This window comes from Schistocerca gregaria, chromosome 4 (genome assembly GCF_023897955.1).
Source record: "Schistocerca gregaria isolate iqSchGreg1 chromosome 4, iqSchGreg1.2, whole genome shotgun sequence".
Taxonomy (NCBI): domain Eukaryota; kingdom Metazoa; phylum Arthropoda; class Insecta; order Orthoptera; family Acrididae; genus Schistocerca; species Schistocerca gregaria.
In genome coordinates, this window is record NC_064923.1 from 775,355,024 (window position 1) to 775,382,566 (window position 27,543).

Genomic DNA, 27,543 nt, shown 5'->3' on the forward strand with positions numbered 1-27,543 from the left:
TATTTTTCGAATTTTGGACAGGTCAGTATTATCTCAGTTGCTTCTCTGAAAACTTTCATGTAATTTTATACACTGTATGTTATATTCCAAGCTAAAATTTATGAAAATGAATTACTTTACAAAATGTTTTAGTCTATATGTTATAATCGGTAAGTGGTAGTTCTGAATGTACAGTTAAAATTAATTTTTTAGAAACATTTGAAATTACTAACTATTGGAACACTTAAAATTTAGATTATTAATTAAGCAATACTATACTGGTTACTATGTTTATTTCTGGATTCATTTATGAAATGATGATAGAAAATAATAATGTAACAGAAACTAGGACAAATTCATTTGTTAAGAAAAACTGTAAGCTCTTTGGAATATGGTTATTTCCGCAGAGTGTGATAGTCATAAGCATGCCTCTGATGTGATGGGACTTATATAAGTTTTTTGCGAATAATGTAATTTCGGCTTCGTTAATGTGAAAAATCAAAAGACTGTATGATATACTAAAATGTGAGAAAATATAGTTACGTAAAAACAAAAATTCTGCAACAACAATCTTCAAATTTATTTGCGTTAATCCAACTGTGAGGACCTAATATGTGACATTTTCAGGTTCAAGAATCAGACCCTTAGACAAGGACAACTGGAGCCAACTCTACATGACAAGCTAAGTAAACTTGCGACATAAGAGAAGGCTGAAAACGCAAAACTTAGCATTTTATTCATACTTTACAATAAAAATAGAAAGCAGCTGATCATCCTGTGTCAACGCAATATGCCTTCAACTGCTTTGAGCCTTTGAAAACTCTCTAATCTTCATAAAAGACTAATGTGGGCAATAGATGGAACTAGGAACGATGGGGGAGATTACGTGATGCAGTCGCGCTTAGGCGCCTCTTCAAAACCGATAGCAGGTTACCACACCTTACAGTTCGGATGAAACGCTCCAACGCTGACCACCTCATGGTAGGGATGACGGTTATCGCAGAAACAACCAGTTTTAGGTCATATAGGTTTCTTTCGAAGCCAGTTTAACAGAACTGTTAAAACCGCTCAGAGCGACCGATTTTGGGTTATTTATTCGTATTATTTCCTGTAACACGTAGACATCGAACAAAAATTGAGAAATTTTGACTCCCTTAGTTTCAAGTTACATAGCGTCAATATCTTACATAAAAGGAAACTTAATCCCGTTCACCATTCGCTAGTTTTCTCGAAAAGTGGTTCACTACTACAAAAAGTTTTTGTAATTCTGCTCAAAAATCATGTCGTAATCGGCCATCGTGCCACTATTTGGACACTAGAAATAATCAGAGATAAAGGGAGGAAACTGAACGGTCGGTTTTCAAAGGCTCAAAGCAGTTGAAGGCATATTGCGTTGACACAGGATGGTCAGCTGCTTTCTATTTTGCAATACAAATTGCACCATGAATAAAATGTTAAGTTTTGCGTTTTCAGCCTTCTCTTATGTCACCAGTTTGAAGTGGCTGCTCCCGCTTTTAATTTTTTAAAGCAAACGGAGAACTGTGCTTCACTGATACCACACTCCGTAAAATGCTTCCAGTAGAGGCAAGGTGACGCTCTGTAAAACAACTGATGTCCGACGACAACAGTCAGGTACTGCCTACAAAGGGTGATGTTCTCCACCGTGTACAGACTCGACGGAGAACACGGAACAAAAAATGACTAATGAACTTCAATCCGGAAATGCATTGTTTACATCCTAGAGACCATTTATTCACTCATACTTTGCTACAGAAACGGCTGTACCACACAGCCACAGTTGCAGTATGCACGGTTTCCTCCTAGACGCTGTTACCGTTCTGGTTACTACATCCCATAGCGACCCCTTCCTGCCATAGTAATTGGTAATGTTCTGTTCGATACACTTCCCTTGCTTACTCACCTTGTAGTGGAGGTGATACGGCGTTGTACACAAAAATTGTGTCTTCGAATCGAGAGCATGCCGACATTGTGTTTACTAAAGAAAAATCAAATGGCAATGAGCGACAGGCAGCAACACTGTATCAGAAGACCTATCCCCTCCCACAACAACCACAGCATTCAATGGTTGAAACAGTGTTTCGCCGTTTGTCTGAGACAGGGTCGTTTCAGGAAGTACGATATCATGAATGACATGCCCGGAATGTTCGGACTCCAGACTTGGAAGAAAATGTGATTAAGCTCTGGAAGGCGACCACCGTGTCAGCAGCAGGCAGTTAGCCCGCCAGTACGTGACAATTGTTACTATCCTTGTCACTTACAGCGTGTGCAGAGCTTACTAGCGACCGACTTTCCACATCGGGAGAAGATTTGTCACTGGTTTCTTCACCATAGGAACCACGTTTCCGGGATTTGTATCATCCATCCTACTGACAGATGAGGTAACCTTTACGCACAGTGGTATTTTCAACTTTCATAGCAGTCACCTGAGGAGTAGTTTGCAGAACCCGCATGGTGTGGTGTCAGCGAATCATCAGCATCGCTGTAGCCAGAGTGTGTGGGTCGGAATAATTGGCGACCATATTCTGGAACCAGTATTTCTTCCACATCGCCTTACTGGCTGAAACTATCGGCGTTTCCTGCTCTGCTCACGTGCTGGAAGAAGTTCCACTGATGATTCGAAGGATTATGTGGCTGCTACATGGTGGTGCTCCAGCCCACTTCGTCGTTAACGACAGGACGCATCTCAGTCGTGTCCTGCCTGGTCGATGGCTCTGACGATGGTGTCCAGTTGCAAGGCCTGCTCATTCACCGGATCTCAACCCATGCAATTTCTGGTTACGGAGCCATCTCAAACGTATCGTGTATGCAGAGCCCATTCCAGATGTGGAGACACTGGGGCAGCGTATTCATGCTACCTTTGAAAGTGTTCGGATGCAGCCACGCCGATGTGAACGTGTGAGACAGAACATACTACGGCGCGTACAAGCATGCGTCGAGGCACGTGCAAACCATTTTCAACATATACTGTAACTGTGGCTGGATGGTACAGCGCCTATTAGACAGCAGTCTCTCTAACAATGTATGATTGTATAAATTGTCTGTACCATGGGAACTATGCATTTCCTAAGTTCGTTAGAGCTCTTATGTTCCGTATGCTCTCATCGGTCAGACCCTAGAGTTTGTACACGGTGGAAAAGATCACCCTCTAGACGGCATGAGGTACCTTAGACAGTGCATGTGCAATCGTACCATCTAACAGGGCAATCCAAATGGTAACACGTAGACTATTCTCTCAGCAATGCTGTACCATTTCTTATGTCATGTGTTTGTTGTTGTTTCCTACTAGCATTGTTAATGAAATAGGCTGTTCACATTTCCGCATTCTCTATAATATTTTTTTTTTTAGAAACAGTTTATTCAAACACGAAAAATTTTTGGCACTGTTGTTACGGCTGATTGATATTTAGGCTTTTACAATATTATTAGTAACAAATAAAAACACAGAACCAAGCAAATAGGAAGAAATACCGATTATTCACAACAAAAACACCGGTAATGGTTTTAACCTGTCGGATTTTTCCATCCCTACCTCTAGGCGTTACGGCACTTTCTACTGTAAATTACAGCTCCGTTTTTTTTTTTTTTTCTTTTAACAGTATTTCACCAAATGCGCACTGTATGTGTCTACGCGTAGCCCACGTCATGCAAATTCCAATAACTCAGCACGCTATAAAGCGTTATCCCGAAGTCAACCGACAGAATTCGGAAGTTGTTCAGGGATATTTTCTCAATATTTTGGTACAAGGGACCCGCGGTATCTGGTGGCTCGAAGCAGAGCAGTAACGTAATTATGTTTTATTCGGCTACGCGACATATCTTTGTTTCAGTAAAAAAGTACCAACATTACAGTGAAAAAGCTTGCAATATTCAATTAGCAAAACGTACAACACAAAACAGGATACAGATGGTAATCCAGCAACCCACAGACAGAGACAGAAGTACTGCACAGCGCCGTCGCCTCAGGGGCCATTGTTCCGCTCTGCCATTGCAGTCAGTGGAGTCATACACGAGGTACAGCTACCCATACGGCACAATGAAACTCTTAACATGCAACTAACACTGCCGGTGAAATAAGCCAAAGGCACGATGTAGCAGCAACGAAGGCAGTTTGAGGAAAAAGAGTAAAGTGAATATTACTGTTGTCAACAGCAAATACCGTGGGGTTAATGGAAGACCTTTGTTTCCAAACAAGACGTACAGCACATGTCGTCGACATCTGCACTGCTGTGATACAGATACAATGACAAAAAGGCAACAAACCGAGGTAACAAGGCCAGCGAACGATGGGAGGCCATACATTTCTTATACCAGAGTACTCACAACATATCCCTGAAAAACCTTCCAAATTCAGCCAGAGAAGATTCATTTCACCCTGTAGAACTAGCTGTTTACTCGTTGCACAAAATAACTACGACATGGATTTTATGCAAGCACTCTTCTTCAAATGCATAACTCGAGTCATAAGCGCTAGTGCCATCGCTTTGTTTACAGTGTCTGTGCAAGCCGAGGTCTTAGATTCGCTTTCAAAGCGCGTACTTGTTGCAAGCTTGAAAATGGCAGGGTGTGTCCTATCCAGATATCGGCGGTTGTCGACTATATCCCCCTGCTGCATTTTCGTAACTTACTTGAAGATTGTCTAGGCCGAGAGGAACTTAGGTCTCACCGTAAGAATTAGTCATACACTGTTTCAGATTTCCCGGTGTACTAAAGCAGCCTGTCGGCTTAGCTGTCTGTTTACATTAGAGTTTATGTATTCATGAATACTAACTTCCAAAGTTGGTCACATGCTTGCTGTTCTATTCTACAAATGATAACAGCTTACAGCATCATAACTTGTAAATACGGAGTGCGCAAGAAGTAACTACCAATCGTAACCCATTGAAAACATTAAGTCAACCTTGTCTGTTTGAGATAGTCATAGATATGAACACTATAGTGCACTGCTATTAAATCGAACATACATGATATTGTGCGCTGTTGATTATAACCGGTTTCGAAGATTTTTCTAGTGAAGAAAGAGTTTTTGTTTCTAAAATGTGCCATAAAGGTAGTTAAAATCTAATAATAAATGGGTGGAATATTAATTTCAGTACTGTTTCACCTGCAAGAAAGGATGTCGACAGTTTAGGGAACGTCTTGAGGAAAGTGGATCTACACCGGACTGCCACAGGTCATGTAGGCCATTAGGGGTTGGGTTGGGTTGTTTGGGGAAGGAGACCAGACAGTGACGTCATCGGTCTCATCGGATTAGGGAAGGATGGGGAAGGAAGTCGGCCGTGCCCTTTCAGAGGAACCATCCCGGCATTTGCCTGGAATGATTTAGGGAAATCACAGAAAACATAAATCAGGATGGCCGGACGCGGGATTGAACCGTCGTCCTCCCGAATGCGCGTTAAGTGTCTAACCGTAGGCCATTAGTAACGGATTATCCACAGCCTTAAAACCCTATTCGTTGACTATCTCTCTAACAGGATATTTCTAGAACTACCGCAAGGTCAATTTTATGTAAGGCAAATTCAAACATTATGTCTCTTGTCTCACAAACTGGCTATTGGAAAACGATCCTGATCATAGGCTTCAATTTTGCGAGATGGTGGTAATAAGTTGTTTCTTAAGATAATTTGGAGTGATGGACAACTTTCAAATTATCAGTTCGTGTCAACACACACAACTCTACCTGTTGGTATACGGAAAAGCATATAATTGTTTTTGAGAGTGAGTTGAATGAACCTAGTGTTGCCTTTTTGGGGCAGTGTCTCATGTCGTGAAGTAACTGGACGTTGGTATGTTGATAGAACCGTAACCAGAGAGAACTACCTGGAAATGTTCACAACCTATGCCGTACCGGGACTGCAAAAAACCTGCGACGACATCTATTCCCTTTATTTCAAGATGATGGAGCCTCACGACATTATGTAACACCCTTGCAAAACCAGTCTGATGAGGGGTGGTGACTTTTGGTCCATCGTTTATAGTGTTTTCTCACTTTTCTATTTTCACTTAATTCATGCTTTCAGATATTTGGTATGTTGTGCAGGTGCAATAGGACAAATATGTAGGAAATATTCAAATGGAATTTGCTTTTGAAGTATACGTTGAAATTGTGTGGTTGCACATTAGCTGAAGACTTTGTACAGAAATCTGACTAATGTTGTGATTTCACCGACTCTGCAACATTTTCTCATTACGGCAATATTATCCTCCAAATACTTGTTCTTTCTACGCTGTTTGGGTTGCAACGCTGTGTCATGGGTGCTTTGAAACGTGGGCTTCCTCATTTAATATTAAACTGTTCTAAATCATGGGTCCGTAAATAATAAATCAAAAAACATCGTTTAATGCAGAACCTCAATTGGTGCACATTTACTATAGTGGAGGCTAGATTATGGCTCAAATGAGATCTGAACAATCTACAGTAGAATCTGCCGATGCCAGGAACGCTCCGATGTGAGCAGATTTGGGGAAAGGTTCACCACAAACAGACGCGCTGAGTGTCCGCCGGCTGCTGCTCCTCAATATCGTGCACACATCTGGCGTGCAGCCGCAGCTACCGGCTGCTTACTCCTGCGACCACTTGTTTTCGCCGCTCAGCGTATTCGGTTGATATTCATACCGCCATTCCAGTCCCCCCCCCCCCCCCCTGCCCGCGCTTCGAGGCATCATAATAAAAGTTTGTGTCCCGAGACAGATAAAGTTTCTCGCAGCGGGAGGAACATCTGCGAGATATCAGGTTGAGGCATTTGAGCGCCCGCCGCCCGCCGTTTCCTCACGGAGCGTTTCAATATCGGGCGCGCGTGCTCAGGGGAGTCCGCCGGCGCTGACGTCATTTCCGCTTCCTGTGCGGTGAAACTTCCTCCTCCGATGACGGCGTGCGCGACGCCACGTCCGTAGATGTGGAGGCGCCGGTCTAGCTGTCAAACACGGTAAAAAGTCGCCAGCGAAACGAATCCAGTGTGCAAAGAGCTATGTTCTGTCCATCTTGCAGATTCGACCAGTTGTAACGAATATAACACTCATACACCGACTGACAGGTGACCACGCACGAGGTATCTGGGCATGGACGCAATAGAGACTTCGATCACAGCTGAAGCTGGCAACACAGTCCGTCAAGATACAAGAAGTTGAGACACCTTATTAAAAGCGACACCCCGGACACAAAAACAGCAATGTAATCTGGCTGTCAGGTCCATTCATATACTATCTGGTAACATCAGAATCACAGAGTGCAACGGAATATACACTACTGGCCATTAAAATTGCTACACCAAGAAGAAATGCAGATGATAAACGGGTATTCATTGTACAAATATAATATACTAGAACTGATATGTGATTACATTTTCACGCAATTTGGGTGCATAGATCCTGAGATATGAGTACCCAGAACTACCACATCTGGCCGTAGTAACGGCCTTGATACGCCTGGGCATTGAGTCAACTAGAGCTTGGATGGCGTGTACAGGTACAGCTGCCCAAGCAGCTTCAACACAATATCACAGTTCAACAAGAGTAGTGACTGGCGTATTGTGACGAGCCAGTTGCTCGGCCACCATTGACCAGACGTTTTCAATTGGTGAGAGATCTGGAGTATGTGCTGGTCAGGGCAGGAGTCGAACATTTTCTGTATCCAGAAAGGCCCTTACAGGACCTGCAACATTCGGTCGTGCATTATCCTGCTGAAGTGTAGGGTTTCGCTGGGATTGAATGAAGGGTAGAGTCACGGGTCCTAACACATCTGAAATATAACGTTCACTGTTCAAAGTGCCGTCATTACGAACAAGTGGTGACCGAGACGTGTAACCAGTGGCACCCCATACCATCACGCCGGGTGAAACGCCAGAATTTCGATGAGGAATACACACTTCCAATGTGCGTTCACCGCGATGTCGCCAAACACGGATGCGACCATCATGATACTGTAAGTAGAACCAGGATTCATCCGAAAAAATGACGTATTGCCATTCGTGCATCCAGGTTCGTCGTTGAGTACACCATCGCAGGCACTCCTGTATGTGATCCAGCGTCAAGGGTAACCGCAGCCATGGTCTCCGACCTGATATTCCATGCTGGTGCAAACGTCGTCGAACTGTTCGTGCAGATGGTTGTTGTTTTACAAACGTCCCCATCTGTTGACGCAGGGATCGAGACGTGGCTGCACGATCCGTTACAGCCATGCGGATAAGATGCCTGTCATCTCGACTGCTAGTGATACGAGGCCGTTGGGATCCAGCAAGGCGTTCCGTATTACCCTCCTGAACACACCGATTCAATATTCTGTTAAAATACATTGGATCTCGACCGAAGCGAGCAAGAATGTCGCGATACGATAAACCGCAATCGCGATAGGCTACAAGCCGACCTTTATCAAAGTCGGGAACGTGATGGTACGCATTTCTCCTCCTTACACGAGGCATCACAACAACGTTTCACCAGGCAACGCCGGTCTACTGCTGTTTGTGTGGGAGAAATCAGTTGGAAACTTTCCTCGTGTCAGCACGTTGTAGGTGTCGCCACCGGCGCCAACCTTGTGTGAATGCTCTGAAAAGATAATTATTTGCATATCACAGCATCTCCTCCTGTCCGTTAAATTTCGTGTCTGTAGCACATCATCTTGGTGGTGAAGCAATTTTAATGGTCAGTAGTGTATTAGTAGTCTAACAAATTACACCATGAACTGCAAAAAACGTAACTATGAAAATAATTTTTCAAACTATGCAAGAACTTGGCATACAGGAAACCGACGAATTATGGCTATTGTGTAGACTGCTGAGCCTTCTTCTTTTATTTTGTATTTAAGACTGATACTTTAAACATTCCGTTACTTCCTTTTGTACTTTTGTAACTGAAGTTTTCGCAACGATGTAGGGAAAAGGTGTGAAAAGGAAACAATGAAGGAGAGTAATTTTGATTTCGTTAGTCTGTATTTTTGTTTCGCCTTAGGAAGAAACAAGATTTTCATTTTATATATATATATCTCGAGGTGACCGAAACTGGACAAAACATCAAAATTAAAGCATTTATAATGAAGCCGAAATTTGGATCAATGACGTATTTCAGAAGAATGAAAATGTTAAACTGTTTAAGTGTGAAAGAACATAGAGGGTGAGGCATTCAAAACTGTTCTTGCAAATGTCTGGAAAATTACATACCTGACTAAAAAGAGGTTGCAACAAAAGTTGTTCGTCTCGACCACTCTGCCCATCCCCTTTGAGCTCTGAAAGAAGAATCCCCAATTCTTACTGCAGATTAGGATTCTTCGGAAAAATGCCTAACCTTTGTGTTTATAGTTGACGCTGTAATCGACGAAAATCAAAACTGGTTAAACAGTTGAAAAATGAAAATATCTCACGAAATACACATCAAACTAGTATCCCAGGAGGATAAAACGACATTTATTTTAAAAACTTAAATGACAATCCTCTTTTCTATTGCAAAAAGAGTTGATTTTCCAAGACATAATACATCGCCCACATTATTGTTGTGAATTGTTTCACAAACGACACTCCACTTGCCTTAATTATTTGGGATTCTCCAGCAATCAATAATGCATATTATGCCGATTCATTTGACCACGACTGGTAAAAGTTGAGTGATCAGAGAAAAGTATGGTTCAAATGGCTCTGAGCACTATGAGACTTAACATCTGAGGTCATCACTCCCCTAGAACTTAGAACTACTTAAACCTAACTAGCCTAAGGACATCACACACATCCATGCACGAGGCAGGATTCGAACCTGCGACCGTAGCGGTCGCTCGTTTCCAGACTGAAGCGCCTAGTACCGCTCGGACACAGCGACCGGCGAGAAAAGTATGTGTGAAATAAAATCATCATAGGCTGTTAGTTGGTGTTGTATACAATTGCAAAAGTTCAAGCGGTTTCGAAAGTCGTCCGTATGTAGTTCTTTATCCAACCACAAGTGACGTCGATGTAATTTGTGTTGAGGCGGCATGTGCAGAACACTCCTTTCAGAATTTATTGATCTTGTGCGTTTTGCCGAGAACTAATACAGATTTTTGCTATAAAAACCGATTTCTCTATAATGATTTTAGAATGCCTGCCGTTCCAACCTTCTGGGGTCCTAATCTAATGTGTATTTCCTGAAATATTATGATTTTTCAACTTTTTTCAACCCATTTTGATTTTTGTCGATTCCAGCGCAAAGTTGCAAAACTTACGCATTTTTCCCGGACAATCCGAAGCCGCAGTGAAAGAAATGGAGATTTCTGTTTAAGAATTCAATACATGATGAAATGTAGCTATGGAACTCGTGTTTCAAAACAAAGAATACTGAAAGACCCGTGAAGTAAGACATTCTTGACACACTAGTTTTATGTGGACTACCTCTCAGTGAAAGACTTCCTGCCAAGAAATTCATGTAGTTAATGAAATAGTGACCAACTAACACCCAGATTTATTGGAAATGAAATTTTCGGAGTAGTCCAGCGAGCTGCTGTGTGATTAGTGATGATTTTAGAAAAGTCAGTGTAGCCTGAAGCTCGGGAAACGAGCGCAGTGGAGCAGATGAAAGAATCATGCATCACTGTTCTTGGTTAGCTGCTAGTAGACATGGCTTGCCGTTGTTTTCCTCTTACGTGTTAGTATTGAGTTTATGTAGTCGAGGGTGGAGGTTAGGGAGAGGGTGAAAGCCGGTGCTAACACACCGCATACTGCTCTGAAAGAATCGCACGGTTTGTCGACCTCTGGCCTAGCCTACAGCCGTCTCTATGACATATATACAGGCTGGGCCCAGAAAGCCTTTCATGCACGTAAACACAGACAAACGAACATGCGCGAAATTCTCGTTGTGTGGACAATGAAGTGATGTCTCCTTCAAAGTACCTCCCTTCTGATTGCACACACTTTTCCCAGCGCTTCTGCCATTGATGGTAACATTTCTGGAACTCATTTTCTGTAATATCCTCCAGGACCCTCGTCACAGCCTATTGGACATCTTGTGTTGGTTGAAAATGATGTCCCTTGACCTCACGGAGCGATATCTGGTGAATAAGGTGGCTGTGGTGGTACTGAAATTCATTTTGAGGTTAATAATTGCTGTACTGACAGAGCACTATGGGATGGAGCATTATCGTGATGTAGATTCCAACTATCAGCAATGTTGACACGGACACGAAGAACTCTTTTACGAAGTCTTTCTAAAATTTCTTTGTAGTAATATTGGTTAACCGTTTGTCCAGGATCATCCATTCATTAAGAACAATTCACTTGGAATCAAAGAAGAACACAAGCATGCATTTCACTTTTGACTTCAACATTCGTTCTGCCTTCACTAAACATTTTGTGCCAACGAAAACTTAAGCTCTTGACATAACCTGCTCTCCAAAAGCCTTCTGAAGCTTACCATAAGTTGTCGTCGCGTTTAGACCCAGTTTAAAGCAAAAAGAAATAGCACACCGTTGCGCAACATTATGCGGTTCCATCTCCGTGACGAGAGACACAAAGATGTGTTAACGTATTACAGCACAGCTCACGACTGAGCAGTTGCATCGATGTGCCGCTTGGACTAGAAGCAGCTTATAGACCAAGGTCAATGATATTGTGCCTATGCAAGCCTGCAAGGATGCCACATCTTGCGAAGAAAATCAGCCTCATTACTTTATTGTCGCACCTCGTATGTTCGGTTGCCGACTTCAGTGTTTCCGATCCAATTTTATTTTGCCCACCGTGTATCTCATCAAGCTTACAGTCTTCACGATAAATTCGTTTCTTCAGCCAAATTTTAGAAGATTACTTAGCCGGAAGTACACAGAAAAACTAAAAGCAGGTAAGCTGCATCTGAAGGTGTAACGTACGCCTTATTTGTAGATAAGAGTGCATTTTACTTTATTTCCAGTTTGCTGTTTCACATATGTGAAGTGAATGTATCAGCGTTGCACATGCGGAGTAGGGAGCGAGCAGTAGTTTCCCACGCTGGCTAACAGAGGAGGTTGGCCATCTGGCGCTTTCAGAGCCAATGGAATAAGGTGCCGAAGCAGAAATCGCTCGTGATTTCAGCAAATACATACGGAGGGAATGTACATTTCTTCTGGTGCATCACGTAATTGTTGTTAATGAATATTTGCTAAAAAAGTTACCTTTAGCCACTCAGACACTAGGAGAAGTCTACGGGTAATATATACTGTATTTCAGTAATTTTACAATGCCAGAAAACGTTCATACAAACAAATAACTGAATAATTTTGGCATAACAGAAGATGTACGATCTTATACGAACTATACCTCAAGTTGCTGACCGTGCGCCATAGTCAGCAGTCGCTGACAGGATGCCTGAAAATCTAGTCGTGCGGTACCCCACGCTCTCGTACCGTTCATATTTAAGTTATAATCAGTGAGAAGAAGATTATTTAACGGTGTTTCCTAAATAAATGCATAATAATTTGCACACTGTGTAAAAATTATTTGCACAGAAAACTTCATCACCTTACGTAAAACATAGCAGTATTGCACTTTCAGTATCCGATGGCGTTGCTGTGGCTCTGCAGGGGGACGTAGAATTGTGAGAGCATCTCCACACATGAGTTAGGAAGAATTCCTACGCGGCAGCTCACTAAGCCAGTTCAACGACAGACCGACTGACTTATTGCAAAACTCGGGTGGGAAACCGTAGCCAGTTATACTGCACACCCCTTATAGCACCATCTACGGACTCACCGGCTAAACTGAGACATTTCTGGAGGATTAGTAGGAATGGAGGGTTCTTGCAAAGCCCAACTATGTCAACCGACTGTCGTGTCGTCCTTAGACGATAGCTATCACTGGATGCAGATGTGGAGGGGCATGCGGTCAGCTCACTACTTTTCCAGTTGTTGTCAGCTTTTGTGATTGGAGTTACCACAGTTTAACAGGGTCACCAGCGGCCACATGGCGAAAGGGTGTCGAGGGGTGTGGGAACGGGGGAGGGGGGGGGTGGGTGGAGGTTCAAATGGCACTGAACATCTGAGGTCATCAGTCCCCCAGAACTTAGAACTACTTAAACCTAAGTAACCTAAGGACACTATACACATCCATGTCCGAGGCAGGATTCGAACCTGCGGCCGTAGCGGTCACGTGGTTCCAGACTGTAGGCGCCTAGAACCGCTCGGCCACTCCGGCTGGCGAAGGGTGGAGGGAGGGAGGGAGGGGGAACTCACCTGGACGCCCAGCTGCGGCGCGTGCAGCACGTGAAGGTGGGTGGCCGCCAACTCCCTCGGCGTCTCCAGTTCGAATTCCAGCTCCAGCGGCTGGCCGCCGAGGCTGGCGTTGCTCCATCCCACCCACCGCCAGTCTGAAACCACAACAGCGCCAGTTAATCCCACATATCGTAGGTAACAATGTCACCATTCAGAATTACAAATAACCAGTCTATATGACTAAAATCTGCTCGCTTTTGAAGCCCCGTCACTTCAAGCAAAACTCTCGGGCTTTCGACAGCTGATTCCGCCACCGTTATTAGGAGTAACAATCACGGCTGGCAAGTTGTGTTTACAGCAACGCCTGTATCCATCTGGAGCAAACTGAAATTGAACGTTATGCACCGAGAACAACTGCCACAAAAGTGGCCGTGTTCTTGCCCCGTGCGCCACTTGGTCTTATACCTGTTCTGCCTCTACTTGCTTTCCGCCCCTCGCCATCAAATTTTACTTTGCTCAAATCTTCTTCATTATCATAAGCACACCTTCATGACAAAGGGTGACGACCATATTACTTGTGTACGTCAGTATTGTAATGAAATCGGCTAATTGACTTATCATTTTAGATGAGATCTGCAACGGCTGTCTCTCCATTCTGAAATACATTTGTCTATTGACTGAAATACGCTTGCGAAAGAATCACATACTTAGTGCCAAAGAAAGAAAACTTACCAATTAGTGGGTCTATCAGTGCTGCAAGCTTCGAAAGAAGGTCTATGATCACATGAACAGTTAGCACTCTCTTTTCAATTATTTGATGCGGAATAGTGAAAAAATTTAAAAAATTCAAAAACGCTTCGTCAGTAGCTGTCGAAATACGCGAACATTGACACACGTGATCAATGACTTACATTGAAAACCATATTAAATTAAAGGTTGTGTGACTAGTCCTTTAGTTAGATCAAACAAATGTTATGCGTGGTAAAAGTATCAGGTTTGGCGTAGCTCTTAATATACAGTGTTTGTACTTAAAATCTATACATAACAAACACCTCGAGGATCTCCAAGTCCTTAATTCTTAGCAGCGTAACTGCAACAGGTACCAAGTACCGAGATAATAACGGAACACACAGTTCAGTAAGAGCATTGCTTCACATCAGACTTTGCTAACTTGGTGTAACTAACCTAAGGACATCACACACATTCATGTCCGAGACAGGATTTGAACCTGCAACTGTAGCGGTCTCGCGCTTCCAGACTGCAGCGCCTACAGCAACGTCTGCATCCATCTGGAGCAAACTGTATTATCAGTGAGTGTGGTGTCCGTGTTTAAAATGGGGAAAGCGGGCGATTTACCTGACTTCGACCGAGGGCAGATTATGATTGTCTGGTGGTTAAGCACGAGCATTTCGGAACTGCACGTGTTTTCGGGTGTTCAATGGGTGCTGTCGTGAGTGTCTTCATCACTTGACGAAACCAAGGTAAAGCCACGTCCAGACGATGGAGAGGGGGAGGAGGGGCATCAGTCAGAGTACAGATGACGGACAATACTAGACTCACCTACGAAAAGAACCAATTCTGTTTGTTGCATATTACTCGTAGGTGGAAGATAATTTGCACATATCAAAGACAATAGTGGACCTAAGATTGAGCCTTGAGGAACCCACATATCAGGGACAATAGTGGTCCTAAAATTGAGTCTTGAGGAACCCAGAACGTGGTTTCTCCCCAGTCAGAATAATGTCGACGGATTACATTGATTGAATTACTAAGTACAGCTTTCTGGATTCCTTCGGTTAGATACAGCATTATCCACCGGTTTAGTACACCATCAATCTCATAAAAATTAAGTTTGTCTAGGAGAATACTGCGTTGTTATCGGAATAAGAGTAACTTTGGCAGGACCTAGTGACAAGACAGTTTCTGGTTCTAATAGTTTGGAGGTATGGCGTTTGAAGTACAATTAGTGAGTAGCTCACTTGATATTAAGCTGACAGGAAGCAGTGTCTGATGTTCCACACGTCACACAGCCCTCATAATGAATGTGATTCTGAGTGGCAAAAAAAAGATAACTGCTGTTGCTGTTCCCAGCCCACTGCTCTATGACCACTCGTGTACTTGATACAAGTGTTGTTATTGCTTCTCAGTAAATGGCCTATCACTCGGAAGAACACGTTTCATTAAATTATGTACAAGGCATCAATAGCAATAAACCATATGGGAAAGTAATGATATAAAACCGATTGTTAAAAATTTGTGAGTGATGCTGTCGATCAGAACTTGAATGGGAAAACCCATATACAGGGTGTTCAAAAAGTCAGTATAAATTTGAAAACTTAATAAACAACGGAATATTGTAGATAGAAAGGTAAAATTTGACACACATGAAATGTCCGACACATGGCGCATGAAAGATCTCTTGCGCGCGTAGTTTGGTGATGATGGTGTGCTCAGCCGCCACTTTCATCATTCTTGGCCTCCCAGGTCGCCAGACGTTTTGGGTTACCTGAAGTCGCAAGTGTATCGTGATCGACCGACATCTGTAGGGATGTGACTTCTGAAATGTCGACGGGATCCGGCTGCATACCCGGAAATTATCAGAAGACTCTGTAGGGATGCTGAAAGTCAACATTCAACGCCAATGCCTCACCATAACTCCGGACATGCTTTACAGTGCTGTTCACAACATTGCTCCTCAACTACAGCTATTGTTGAGGAATGATGGTGGACATATTGAGCATTTCCTGTAAAGAACATCATCTTTGCTTTGTCTTACTTTATTATGCTAATTATTGCTATTCTGATCAGGTGAAGCGCCATCTGTCGGACATTTTTTGAACTTTTGTATTTTTTTGGTTCTAATAAAACCCTATGCCATTCCAAGCATGTGTGTTAATTTTTACCTCTCTATCTACATTATTCCGTCATTTATTCAGTTTTCAAACTTATACTGACTTTTTTGTCACCCGGCAGATGAATGCATTAGCTGAGCAACATTTTTTGAAAGCGTAATTCATGAGTCTAATGATAAATGCATTATAAAATTAACTTATTTTACATACTGTCATTGATTGAGATCATATGGAACGATTTTTTGAGGTAATCTTACATGAAGGCGGAAACTAGTTATTGCTCATAACTGTGCTGTGAAGATAATATCCTATTTTTATCGTGGAACTTCATTTAGGCAAATGTTTCGAAAGTTAGCAACGGCCGCACACTGCGTTAACCTCTTACAAAGTTCACCATGAGCAAAATGGCACAATACTAATAATAAAAAAGTGCTCGCATTCATGGACGTAGCACAGCGAACAAACTAGCCTCCATTGCCCCCAACATAACCTTATTTTTGAACAGAAAGCAGCCGAGTATGCAACCATAAAAATATTAAACCCTCTCCCTTGTGAATAAATGGGGTTGCCAGATAATTAAACCGAAATCCTGCTTGCTAATTCCCAGTGGGTAGATTAAGAAGCATGTGGATGGATTACATGACACAAATTTGTTTATGTTAAGTTTTCGAAAAATCCTGTTATGCGAATGGCCAGTATGTAATGATGTTTTAGAGAGAAAATGTGTGTCACCTGTAAACTTGCTAACGCCTCCCACATCGACACGAGAGTTCGAGAATGAGCTCCAAGAAACAGACTGGTGTGCGTCGTACACAGGCGGACACGGCAGGCGCGCGCCGCCACTCACCGGAGAACCAGACGCCTGCCTCGGCGGCGCGGTCCGAGCGCATGGCGCCGCCCCCGCCGCCGCCGCCGCCCCCGCAGCCCCCCAGAACGCCGTCCACCAGCTGGCCGAGGCCGCCGCGCCAGGTGGCCGCCTCCCGCCGGCCGTCGTAGCTGCCGTCCTGCAGCGTCGCCGCCGACGCCGACGCCGACGCCGCCTCCGCGCCGGGACCGCTCCCGCCGCCCGCAGGTGCCGAGTACCGCAACACGCCCTCTGCTCGCACAATCAGCACACGACATATTCTAATTAAAGCTACTCGTTATCTGACTTCTCTTCACATGGAGCTATAAGTTTCAGACAACACTAGCAAACTACACAAATACGGTATCCATGGAGGTAATTGCAACTGGCTTTCAACAAGGCAACAGATGGTGGAAATACATAACGAAAACAAAAACTACTTGTCAGGAAACAGGAGAGTTAGTTACGGATTACCTCAAGGCTTTGTATTAGGCCCTTTGTTATAATTTATTTCTGTAAATAGGTCACCACAATCACACGTCAGTAGCAGAGACAGCGTCATTTTGCAGATAACACTAGTATTCTCTTTGATGGCCTCCATGAATCAGTGAGGCAGCAGAAGCTCTCTGCCAAGAGAAGAAGCAAAAAGACCTTTGCGTGGTGGTTAAGAAAAATGTTACAGATGAGCTTTACAGATGTAGGAACAAAATCGAAAAGCAATACAGTTCTACAATTGGGGGCTGTACCACTGAACAGACATCTTACAAGACGTTTCTAGCATGTTCATAATATGATCATTTAATAAACTAAAAAAAACTGAACTACTGAACAAACTGTTAAGCGGGGACTGCTGTAGCAGTGAAACAGTAATTTCTGATTGGTGCACAAATGCACATAGTGTGAAATGTAAAGTTTGCCAAACAGCACTTAAAACTCAAAAATAAACAACGAGACTAATGAAAGGGGCTATAGATAGTGGATCATGCAGGTACATTTTGAATGAATTTAAAATACTGATCCGCCAGGGTTATATAAATGCAAAAGTGTGTGCTGCCTTAAATCACACAAGGGACATTCAGCATCAAGAAGGTAGGTTAACAATTATGAAATTAGAAGTATAAATGATTTTTACAGTAAACTACACAGAAACTACCTATTTCAAGAAACTATTCTTATGAGCATTAAATAGTCTTCAACGCATTGCCTTCTGAACTAAAGAAAGTAAACGATTACGTATGTTTAAAACGGGGTGAAAAAGAAGATAATATCTAGTACTTTATATTTATTAAACAATGTTTCAACTGCAGCTGCTCTGTTTTCATTATTGCTTGCCGTCCAGCACGTAGAAAGGCGTCGAAGTCAGGAGGGCGAACAACGATTCTAATTACGTTAGTCAACGCCTATGTCTCTCTCTCTCTCCCTCCCTCCCTCTCTCTCTCTCTCTCTCTCTCTCTCTCTCTCTCTCTCTCTCTGTGTGTGTGTGTGTGTGTGTGTGTGTGTGTGTGTGTCTACATCTACATTCATACTACGCAAGCCACCCAATGGTGTGTGGCCGAGGGCACTTTAGGTGCCACTGTCATTACCTGCCTTTCCTGTTCCAGTCGCGTATGGTTCGCGGGAAGAACGACTGCCGGAAAGCCTCCGCGCGCGCTCGAATCTCTCTAATTTTACATTCGTGATCTCCTCGGGAGGTATAAGTAGGGGGAAGCAATATAATCGATACCTCATCTAGAAATGCTGCCTGGACAGCAAGCTAAGCCGCGATGCACAGCGCCTCTCTTGCAGTCTGCCACTTGAGTTTGCTAAACATCTGCTTAACGCTATCACGCTTACCAAATAACCTGTGACGAAAGGCGCCGCTCTTCTTTGGATCTTCTGTATCTCCTCCGTCAACCCGACCTGGTACGGATCTCACACTGATGAGCAACACTCAAGTATAGGTCGAACTAGTGTTTTGTAAGCCACCCCTTTTGTTGATGGACTACATTTTCTAAGGACTCTCCAAATGAATTAAACTTGGTACCCGCCTCACCAACAATTAATTTTATATGATCATTCCACTTCAAATTGTCCCGTACGCATACTCCCAGATATTTTGCAGATGTAACTGCTACCAGTGTTTGTTCCGCTATCATATAATCATACGATAAAGGATCCTTCTTTTTATGTATTCGCAATACATTACATTTGTCTATGTTAAGAGTCAGTTGCCACTTCCTGCAGCAAGTGCCTATCCGCTGCAGACCTTTCTGCATTTCGCTGCAATTTTCTAATGCTGCAACTTCTCTGTATACTACAGCATCATCCGCGAAAAGCCGCATGGAACTTCCGACACTACCTACTTGGTGATTTATATATATATATATCGTGAAAAGCAATGGTCCCATAACACTCCCCTGTGGCACGCCAGAGATACTTAACGTCTGTAGACGTCACTCCATTGAGAACAACATGCTGTGTTCTGTTTGTTATAAACTCTTCAATCCATCCACACAACTTGTCTGATATTCCGGGGGCTCTTACTTTGTTTGTTTGTTTGTGTGTGTGTGTGTGTGTGTGTGTGTGTGTGTGTGTGTGTGTGCGAGCGCGCGCGCCTGCATGCGTGTTTCACAATAGAAATGATGGGATCTGAGTTACAAAATAAGATTTTAATTGTTATCTGAACATAATATGTCCGAAAATTTGTTTGCGTGTTAATATGTACCTCTTCAGACTGTGTTATCATATCCCGCAAAAATGATGAAAGATTAATAATAATAATCATTATTATTATTGCCATAATTTACTGCTCAGACTGCCATTGAATTTTCTTACTTAGGATCGTCATTTCAGCTATTGCACTAATCTCAAATAAATGTCGATTATGAAGTACGTCAACACATATTCACTGCTGTTCGGTGGACACAGTCATCGGGCCAAACGTCACACCTGGTGCCCTCACAGTGAGGAAGAGCGCAGTGTTTATATGAAATCGACAGAAATCATTGTAGCCTTTCGTACATACGACTACGAATCCTGTTTCCAAATTCATCAAATGAAATATATAAATATGATATATACGAGAACAATGTCTTCTTAACAATAATGAACATCTACTGACGCACACCATAATGATCTGTTACTTGACAATGACACAATAGCCCGAACTGCGATAGTAAGTGAATAAATCTAATAAGGGTCCAGGCGGAACATGTGCTCGTTCCTAAGTTGCAGCAGTGCTGTGGGTGGAAGCAAGTAACCAGAAAATATGGGAAAGTGCTGTCAATAGCAAGAGAAGAACTTACTGACTGCCGTAGCTGGCAACTTGACGCACGTTAAGCGTCAACTAACAAATGCGTTAAGTTGTAACAGGCTGCAGGGAGTTACCACCTTACTGTCGGTGACTGTGCTCATCGACAGCTTCATTGAAGTTCAGAGTAAGAAGGTTGTGGTCGAGTGTATTTGAAGCACTATCCTCATTTGTCGAACCATGACAGTAAAAAGAAATGCTCCTCCCTAGACAAGTTTTGTGAGAAAATCTTTCGAATTGTCAGGTGAGTAGCAGCCTCATCTTCCAGATACATTTCAGAGTCGATTATTATTTATTAGGTACGATTTCGTGCAGACTGCATGAAACAGCATCGTCACAAAATGGTTCAAATGGCTCTGAGCATCACGAGGAAGAGAAAATCCCTGACCTCGCCGGGAATCGAACCCGGGAACCCTGGCGCTGGAAGCGAGAACGCTACCGCGTGACCACGAGCTGCGGACAAACAGCATCGTCATTGCTGAAAGTTCCATCAGCTAAAAGCAGCACAGAGGAACTCCCCTTCATGTCTACGAACCACTTTTCCCTGAGCTGCATCATCTCTCAAACTGGGTACTATCGTGGGCACTGGATAACACTCAAGCTTTTCTCTCCTGGCGCCAACAAAGCCGCTTGCGACGGCTCCTGCATCGAACCCATTACCGCAACACCAACGGTCAACACTCAGCACACGAACATCTACAAGCACTTTGCACCAATGTCCACCTTCGTATTACCTACGTAGTGTCCCTGACTTTATCTGACAGATATATTGGAGAGCACATCCAATTAGAAACTTTGTCTGGTGTTGCTAGCGTGGATTTTTCACATTGAAATGTCAAAGAGTGTTTCATTCGCCCACTGAACATCAAAATAAATGGTGTCTTGAGCACAGCTTTAGGATTACCAGTGATCTAAAACCGTTTAAGTTTCACTCTAATATAAATCAGCAGGTGAAATAATCCGTAGTACGTGAATGAAGAACAGTTCAAGTGTAAAGTTTTTTCTAAATAGTGTGTTTTCTATACTTTTGAATTGATTCCTCTTTCTCAGTCAAAAGCTGGAGTGTGTCGTCACATTATTGACAGGTTCATTATTAAAACCTAACACTGCTTTCAGAGAGTAGAGGGCACCAAAACAAGACGTTCAGATTGATGTTATACGATTGTATGTTGGAGGCTAAGAAACGTGCAAAAGAACACAGTAACAATATTTGAAGATACCCTGAGAGAACAGTAGTTCCACTTTAGAAATGAGGTACTCCACAAAAATTTGTGTCCTTCCGATGAGCAATGAAGAACGAAGGATCAACAGACATCCTTCATGACTTATGAGTGTTGAGGAACTGCATTCATCAAAGGTGACATAACTCGCTCGAAATCCTAAAAAGATCAGCGATAAACAAATAAAAGAAAATGTGACTGATAATGTTAGGCTGGGATGCAAGTTATTTCAACTTTTGGAAGCAAGGAAAGAGGTGCTGAATGAAATCCAGACTGAGAATAAAAGTGTAATGGGAACAAGCATAAATGCTGAATGTGGGTTTTCATCTTTTCGAGGAGCAGTATGTGATCCTTTAACTTTAGTGAGTTCATCAGTATTAATTTTATTCTCTTTGTTCTTTCGGCCGAAAGCGTTTCAGTTATTCTCAGAATAAGGCTACAGGATTCGCTCCGTCCTTTTAAAGACATGGTCTGCGGTACTGCGCATGCTACCACAAATACACAAGAGGCAGAGACGTTGAGTGGTGGCAAAGAAAAAGATAACAGGGCAACATCAGGATTTAACGATCCACTGACATCGAGATCATTAGACACACATCACCAGCTCTGATTACTTGAAGGATGAGGAAGGATATCGACCGTATCCTTTCAAATGAACCATTCCAGCATTTGCCTGGAGTAATTTAGAGAAATCACACGACGGCAAACAGTATGCATGAACTGCATCTATGGCTAATCGGTTGGTCCATACTGGGATGTTGGTGAGTCGTTAAGAGCGGCAGTGTAGCGACATCTTTCCGAGTTTATTAAAGACTGCACCATTTTCTGAAACTGAAACTGCTGTTTCTAGCAATGAAATGCATCGTCAAACAAATTTCGACTGCTCCTTTCACAACCGGGTCCCACAATGATGAAGTCAGTGCTAGAACTTATACACTTTCATATCATATAGAGTGTCCTGCGTCAAAGCAGTGGACATAGGTAACGAATAAAAAGACAGACAGATTTAAATCTAAGGCTTCCCTGTCGTGTCAAAAACAGGTCGGCTCCTCAGTGAGAACAAAGTTAAAGTGAGTTTTTTGCCCTCACAGAAGACAGCAGGAACTCTGGGTTTCGTCAAAGATGACTTAATATAGCGCAAAGCTACATAACAGAATAACGAGTCTAGAAAACTAAACTCCGCCCGAACAGGCCATGGAGGCCAACGGTACCGACAGGCCGCCGCGTCGTCCTCAGGCCACAGGCTTCACTGGATGCTGATATGGAGGGGCATGTGGTCAGCACACCGCTCTCCCAGCCGTATGTCAGTTTACGCGACCGGAGCCGCTACTTCTCAATTAACTCCTCAGTTTACCTCACAAAGGCTGAGTGCACCCCGCTTGCCAACAGCTTTCGTTAATCGCGCAGACGACTCGTTCAGTCCATAAAACATCCACAGAACACCGAACGTACACCCAGCTCTCAACGCCCGATGAATTGGCCATCGTAGGGCACTTATGTCAAGGGTAAAAGAGAGTTCTTTTTAATCATTCCTGGAGCTTCTTGTCTGGCAAGACAGCATCGCAGTTATTGGGAAACACTGTAATAACTACTTGTCATTCGTCTACGTCAGTTTTCCTTCTCCTGCCCCTCTCCTCACGGTCAGCCCGTATGGCGTTCTCAGACCGGACATTGCGCCCGCGTCTTCCGTTCCAGGATATCCTGCCGAGGTAACAGCTGCGCGGACGCTGCGGAGATCTGGAGCTCTTGCAGCACTGTTGCAACACGTTACTTGGTTTCTCATCGATGGTTTGTACGTGAGCAGTGCATGTCTAAAGGAACTTAGCATCGTAATTCAGAATGACATAGGCTCTGCAATATCGTACTGTATTTATCCGCCAACATCGTGCAAGCGACTTTCAACCAAAATGTCTCACCTGTACGGGAATATACAGGGTGTTACAAAAAGGTACGGCCAAACTTTCAGGAAACATCCCTCACACACAAAGAAAGAAAATATGTTATGTGGACACGTGTCCGGAAACGCTTACTTTCCATCTTAGAGCTCATTTTATTACTTCTCTTCAAATCACATTAATCATGGAATAGAAACACACAGCAACAGAACATACCAGCGTGACTTCAAACACTTTGTTACAGCAAATGTTCAAATTGTCCTCAGTTAGCGAGGATACATGCATCCACCCTCCGTCACATTGAATCCCTGATGTGCTGATGCAGCCCAGGAGAATGGCTTATTCTATCACAGCCGTCCACAATACGAGCACGAAGAGTCTCTACATTTGGTACCAGGGTTGCGTAGACAAGAGCTTTCAAATGCCCCCATAAATGAAAGTCAAGAGGGTTAAGATCAGGAGAGCGTGGAGGCCATGGAATTGGTCCGCCTCTGTCAATCCGTCGGTCACCGAATCTGTTGTTGAGAAGCGTACGAACACTTCGACTGAAATGTGCAGGAGCTCCATCACGCATGAACCACATGTTGTGTTGTATTTGTAAAGGCAGATGTTCTAGGAGCACAGGTAGAGTATCCCGTATGAAATCATGATAACGTGCTCCACAGAGCGTAGGTGGAAGAACATGGGGCCCAATCGAGACATCACCAATAATGCCTGCCCAAACGTTCACAGAAAATCTGTGTTGATGACGTGATTGCACAATTGCCTGCGGATTCTCGTCAGCCCACACATGTTGATGGTAAAAATTTACAATTTGATCTCGTTGGAGGCCTCATCCATGAAGAGAACCTTTGCACTGAAATGAGGATTGACACATTGTTGGATGAACCATTCGCAGAATTGTATCGGTACAGGCCAATAAGCTGCTGATAGTGCCTGCACACGCTGTACATGGTACGGAAACAACTGGTTCTCCCGTAGCACTCTCCATACAGTGACGTGGTCAACGTTACCTTGTACAGCAGCAACTTCTCTGACGCTGACATTAGGGTTATCGTCAACTGCGGGCAGCATTGCCTCGTCCATTGCAGGTGTCCTCGTCGTTCTGGGTCTTCCCAAGTCGCGAGTCATAGGCTGGAATGTTCAGTGCTCCCTAAGACGCCGATCAATTGCTTCGAACGTCTACCTGTCGGGACATCTTCGTTCTGGAAATCTTTCTCGATACAAACGTACCGCGCGACTGCTATTGCCCCGTGCTAATCCATACATCAAATGGGCATCTGCCACTCCGAATTTGTAAACATTGCACTGACTTTAAAACCACGTTCGTGATGAACACTAACCTGTTGATGCTACGTACTGATGTGCTTGATGTTAGTACTGTAGAGCAATGAGTCACATGGCAACACAAGCACCGAAGTCAACATTACCTTCCTTCAATTGTGGCAACTGGCGGTGAATCGAGGAAGTGCAGTACATACTGACGAAACCAAAATGAGCTCTAACATGGAGATGAAGCGTTTCCGGACACATGTCCCCGTAACATCTTTTCTTTATTTCTGTGTGAGGAATGTTTCCTGAAAGTTTGGCCGTATCTTTTTGTAACACCCTGTATATCATGGATGTACAGTTTGTAGGCTCGTGGTTGATGACGCACAGAAGAAGTTTTGGTCTGGCAGTGAGTCTTGCACGGATAGCCAAATGGTAAGGCGACCGCTCGCGATAAGCGGGAAATCCGGGTTCGCGTCCTGGTCCGACACAAATTTTCATTGTCATCACTCCAACCTACAGCTGATAGTTGAAGATATTCACAGATAGGAATGCATCTAATGTGTAATGTAATAAAATTCTTATTATCTGGTTAGGCCTTGCTCCTAATCTATAAGGAGTGTTCAAGTGGAAAGGTACGAAACAACCAACCGGTTTGAAATTTGCATATGCCGCTTTGGGATAATGTATTGAGGCTTTCGAGCAATGGAAGCACGTGTCGTCACCTGCCTCCAATAAATTCACAGCTGTGCTCTCACAAGGCAATGTGGTGCTTACCGTTTTTTTCCGACGTCCGATATTCATCCAGTCCCTCGACACGGAAAAAATCGTCAACAGCGACGTGTACTGGGAGACCCACCGTAGCCTATGCAAGTCCGTCGAGAGTGAAAGGTGTGGGTTGCTCATGGAGGGAATGATGCTACTCCACTATAACGCTCGTCCACACGTCGCCAAGGTAGGTGAGAATAAAGTTAAAGTAATTTTTGCCCTCCACAGAAGACAGCAGGAACTCTGGGTTCCGTCAAAGATGACTTAGCATATCGCAAGGCTACATAATATCCGAACGAGTCTGAAAACCACTAAAGTGTAATGGCCAAGCTGGAGAGTCCGCCCTACGACCCAGACACACCGCTCTGCGACTTCCATGTGTTTGGACCGCTAGAAAAAAGGTCAGAGGGAATCGCTTTAACTCGGACTATGAACTGAGAAACACCGTGGAGAACAGGCTCCTGTCACAGCAACGGGAATTCTGGGAAATCGAATCATTCCGCTAATGAGGATCGGATAGTTGTACTCAGGGCTGTGGCGTTTAATTTTGAGTAAAGATGTAGTTTATACCCACGGTGTTGTTGCGTACCTTCTGTTTTGAACACACCTTATATGCGTATGCAACGGTGGCATACCAATCTGACTTGCTCGACACGCGACCCGACGACCGGGAACGATGAAATGATAATTAAATGAAGACCTTAACCTGCCGATAGGTGTTGATATACATCAACGGGGACAGTTGAAAATGTGTGCCCCGACCAGGACTCGAACCCGGGATGCTTGTTACTTTAATTTTGGACGCCAGTATAAAATTCCGTTTTCGGCAATTCTCTGTGGCCATGTTCGGATCTGCAATAGATGGAGCCCAAAATGCTAGGGTGCAGCAACTAATGTAACAGCACACGTATCCACGATTTGCAATACATGGAATAACAACGTGCCTATGTTTACATCATTACACAATCTCCTCCTTCAGTACAGTAAGTGTTGCTGTACAACTAATGTCCATGTTGGTATCGTGAGCTATACTAGCAGGTGGCAAGTCACTTTCAGAATAACAGCTATGTACACACATGTTATTGTGCCGATTACGAGTGCTCAGATTCATGACCCCTTTGGACCTGATAGATGCCAGGGTAACCATTCTTAGTGATAGATGTATATGGCGCAATGGTAGTACGAATCGATAATAGCATCTCACCCTGGATTAAGACATGGATGACCACAATTTAGGCATATGCGATTCTATGGAATAGAAGCTACGCCTCTCAATCCAACGTGATATGGTAATATCGATTCGTACTACCACTGCGCCATCTGATGAACTTACGTATCACTATGAATGGTTACGTTGGGTTCTGTCAGTTGTAAAATACCGACATGGACATATATTGTACAACCCAGAATGAGATTTTCACTCTGCAGCGGGGTGTGCGCTGATATGAAACTTCCTGGCAGATTAAAACTGTCTGCTGGACCGAAACTGGAACTCGGGACCTTTGCCTTTCGCGGGCAAGTGCTCTACCAACTGAGCTACCGAAGCACAACTAACGCCCTGAAAGAATGGAGAGCTTCTGTAAAGTTTGGAAGGTAGGAGACGAGATACTGGCAGAAGTAAGGCTGTGAGGACGGGGTGTGAGTCGTGCTTGGGTAGCTCAGTTGGTAGAGCACTTGCCCGCGAAAGGCAAAGGTCCCGAGTTCTCGGTCCGGAACACAGATTTAATCTGCCAGGAAGTTTCAATGACGGAGAAGCTTGTGTAATGATGTAGATAGAGGTATGTTGTTCTTTCAGGTATTGCAAATCTTGGACATAATTATGTGTGCTGTTACGTTAGCTGCTGTATCCCAGCCTTTACGTTCCCATATTTTGCAGATATGAAGATTGTAACAGAGTTGCCGAAGATGATAATCTGTACGAATAAACGTCCACAGCTCGTGGTCTCGAGGTCGCGTTCTCGCTTCCCGAGCACTGGGTCCCGGGTTCGATTCCCGGGAGGGTCAGGGATTTTCACCTGCCTCGACTGGGTGTTTCTGTTGTCCTCAACATTTCATCATATTTCATGGAAGTGGCGATTTTCGACCGAACAAAGGTTTGGAATTTGTACGGATGCTGATAAACTCGCAGTTGAGCGCCGCACAAACCGATCATCATCATATACGAATAAACGATTTTAGCGATATTGGCAGTTTCAAATTTAATGAGTGTTCGTGATTGAAATTACTCGGTTTTATGAAGGGAATTGTTTCACAATGGCAGTCTAATAATGGTTTCTT

The 27,543-nt window shown here is 43.6% G+C and overlaps 1 protein-coding gene across 1 annotated transcript in view; it reads right to left on the reverse strand.

Moving 5' to 3' along the window:
- LOC126267932 (discoidin domain-containing receptor 2-like) overlaps nucleotides 1-27,543 on the reverse strand; it is a 737,095-nt gene that overhangs the window by 223,073 nt on the left and 486,479 nt on the right. The window contains exons 6-7 of the mRNA XM_049973242.1: nucleotides 16,829-17,077; nucleotides 13,151-13,284 (exon numbers count right to left, since the gene is read on the reverse strand). Of these exons, the coding sequence (XP_049829199.1) occupies nucleotides 13,151-13,284; nucleotides 16,829-17,077 (383 nt within the window). The remainder of the gene's footprint in view (nucleotides 1-13,150; nucleotides 13,285-16,828; nucleotides 17,078-27,543) is intronic.